Source organism: Colobus angolensis, unplaced genomic scaffold (genome assembly GCF_000951035.1).
Source record: "Colobus angolensis palliatus isolate OR3802 unplaced genomic scaffold, Cang.pa_1.0 Scaffold615, whole genome shotgun sequence".
In the NCBI taxonomy this organism is placed as follows: Eukaryota; Metazoa; Chordata; class Mammalia; order Primates; family Cercopithecidae; genus Colobus; species Colobus angolensis.
Genome location: NW_012119766.1, coordinates 187565 through 189702, shown reverse-complemented (window position 1 = coordinate 189702; position 2138 = coordinate 187565). Strand labels below are relative to the sequence as shown.

General features: G+C 41.3%; 1 protein-coding gene across 1 annotated transcript in view; it reads right to left on the bottom strand.

The window, feature by feature from the left end:
- Nucleotides 1–1896: 1896 nt before the first annotated feature.
- Nucleotides 1897–2138, bottom strand: part of LOC105527293 (probable E3 ubiquitin-protein ligase HERC6) — a gene marked incomplete at both ends in the record, with an annotated part of 47201 nt that continues 46959 nt past the window's right edge. The window contains one exon of the mRNA XM_011963586.1: nt 1897–2051. Coding sequence (XP_011818976.1) covers nt 1897–2051 — 155 coding nt within the window. The remainder of the gene's footprint in view (nt 2052–2138) is intronic.

The window sequence follows — 2138 nt, the reverse complement described above, 5'->3', positions numbered from 1 at the left end:
TAGTGCTCATTACTCTGATCTACATCTCCAGAATTTAAGAGATCTTCTGTGAATCACTGATCACTGTGGGAATTCAGATACTCATCTGTAACACGTTTATGTCCATCTTTAGATCTAGTCAAGAGTCCGATTTCTATTTATTGGGACTACCACCCAAAGCAGAATGAGGATGATGTAACCAAGCCCAGTGACTTCTAGATACCACTGACTCTAGGTAACGCTACTAAAACAGACTTTGCATTCTTGGTGACCCTGATGTTGACATGGCCATAGAGAATGTGGACACCAAATCCTAACGGCCTCATTTGATATTTCTACAGTGGGATTTAGCAAATATTCTGATATAGACAGACTGAGTTGATATAACAGTATCCATTGGGCCCTTTCTTTGTTCTGGCCATAGTCCTCAGTGAACTTTTCTTCCTTTCTATTTAATTTTTACTAAGTTACAAATAAAACATATATGTTTCATTTATAAATCACATATTTGGGCTGGGCATGGTGGCTCATGTAGGTGGATCACTTGAGTTCAGGAGTTCGAGACAAGCCGGGCCAACATGGTGAAACCCTGTCTCTATTAGAAATACAAAAATTAGCTGGGTGTGGTGGCAGGTGCCTGTAATCCCAGCTATACGGGAGGCTGAGGCAGGTGAATCGCTTGAACCCAGGAGGGAGAGGTTGCAGTGAGCCAAGATCACACCACTGTACTCCAGCCTGGGCAACTGAGCTAGACTCTGTCTCAAAGAAATAAAAAAGAAATCACACATGTGTAGTGTGATAAGTCCCCCACCAAGTTACTTAAGGGTGTTTATCCAGTGTCTTAACCCTGAGGGCCAGGCAATGAGCCAAGGCCATGGTGCCCAGCTGAGGAGCAGGTGTCCCTGAGAACCCAAACATCCTGGAGAGTATCTGAGAACCTGCCAAGATAAACAGTCTCATGGCTCAAACACTGTAGCTCTTTGAGCCAGAAAATTCACTTGAAAGCAGTTTAGAGATGAGAGGCAGCACAGATCTCTAGAGCTGTCCTGTTGCCGTCCAGGAGTCCAGGAGTACCCTGTGTGTAAGTCCTAATAGATACATCTACTCATCAAGCTGGGCTTGTCCTAGTCATTTTTTGGTCTTTTGGCTCGCTCCTAGTTTCAGGGAGGGTTTTTCTATGTGATTCTGGGTTTTTTTTTTTTTCTTACCACATACATTGACTAAGTGCATAAAGCTTAAATGTGCAGCTTGGTGAGCTTTTATACACATACTCACTTGGGTAAGTACTGTCCAGGTGAAGACATGGAACATTTCTAGCAGGCCCCAGGATGCTCCCCAATGCTCCTTCCAAGCCAGTTGCCCTTCCCAAGAGGTAACACCATTCTGCTTTCTGTCATTATAGATGAGCTGTGCTTGTTCTTAAAATTCTTATAAAAGAAGACAGTGTAATTTTTGGTGTGTTTTTTGTTCATCACTGTGTTGAGATTCATCCATGTTGTTGTATGTTGTTACATGTAGCAGTATCTTCAGTGTACTTTACTTTTGTTTTAAGAAATGTGGTTTTGCTCTGTCACCTAGGCTGGGGTACAGTGGCACAATCATAGCTCATTGCAGCCTCAAATTCCTGGGCTCAAGCCATCCTCCCACCTTAGCTTCCAGAGTAGCTGGAATTACAAGTGCAGTGTACTTTTTCTTAATGAAAGAAGTCCATTACAAAACATCTTAAGTCCTCCTAAAGTTTCTCAACTTTTAAATCCCTAATTGTTTTGTGCCAAATATTTCCCTTTTCTACATTCTTTTAAAAAACATTTGACTCCTCATAATTTTTATTTGACTTCTTAGAAGTCCAGTTGGTTGAGACTTAAGGGATTTTGATTAAATAAAACAGTACATACATTCCTTTAGAATAACCCTTACCTTATGCAGTTCTTTCAACATTCCTAAAAGAGCTTTAACATTACAGTGATCCTGTTCGGTTTCAGTCCAATGAAGCAGCTGAGAGATGATGGCTGCTTTAAGCATCTGGATCAGTGGGTTCAGAGAAGATTCTTGCAAAAATGCCCAACACTTCTCTGGGGGTGTAAAATTAGCCATTATAAATATGTTTTTCCTACTACCCCCCAAATCCCTGTTTCTAGTGGGTTCTTTAATATTGTAAT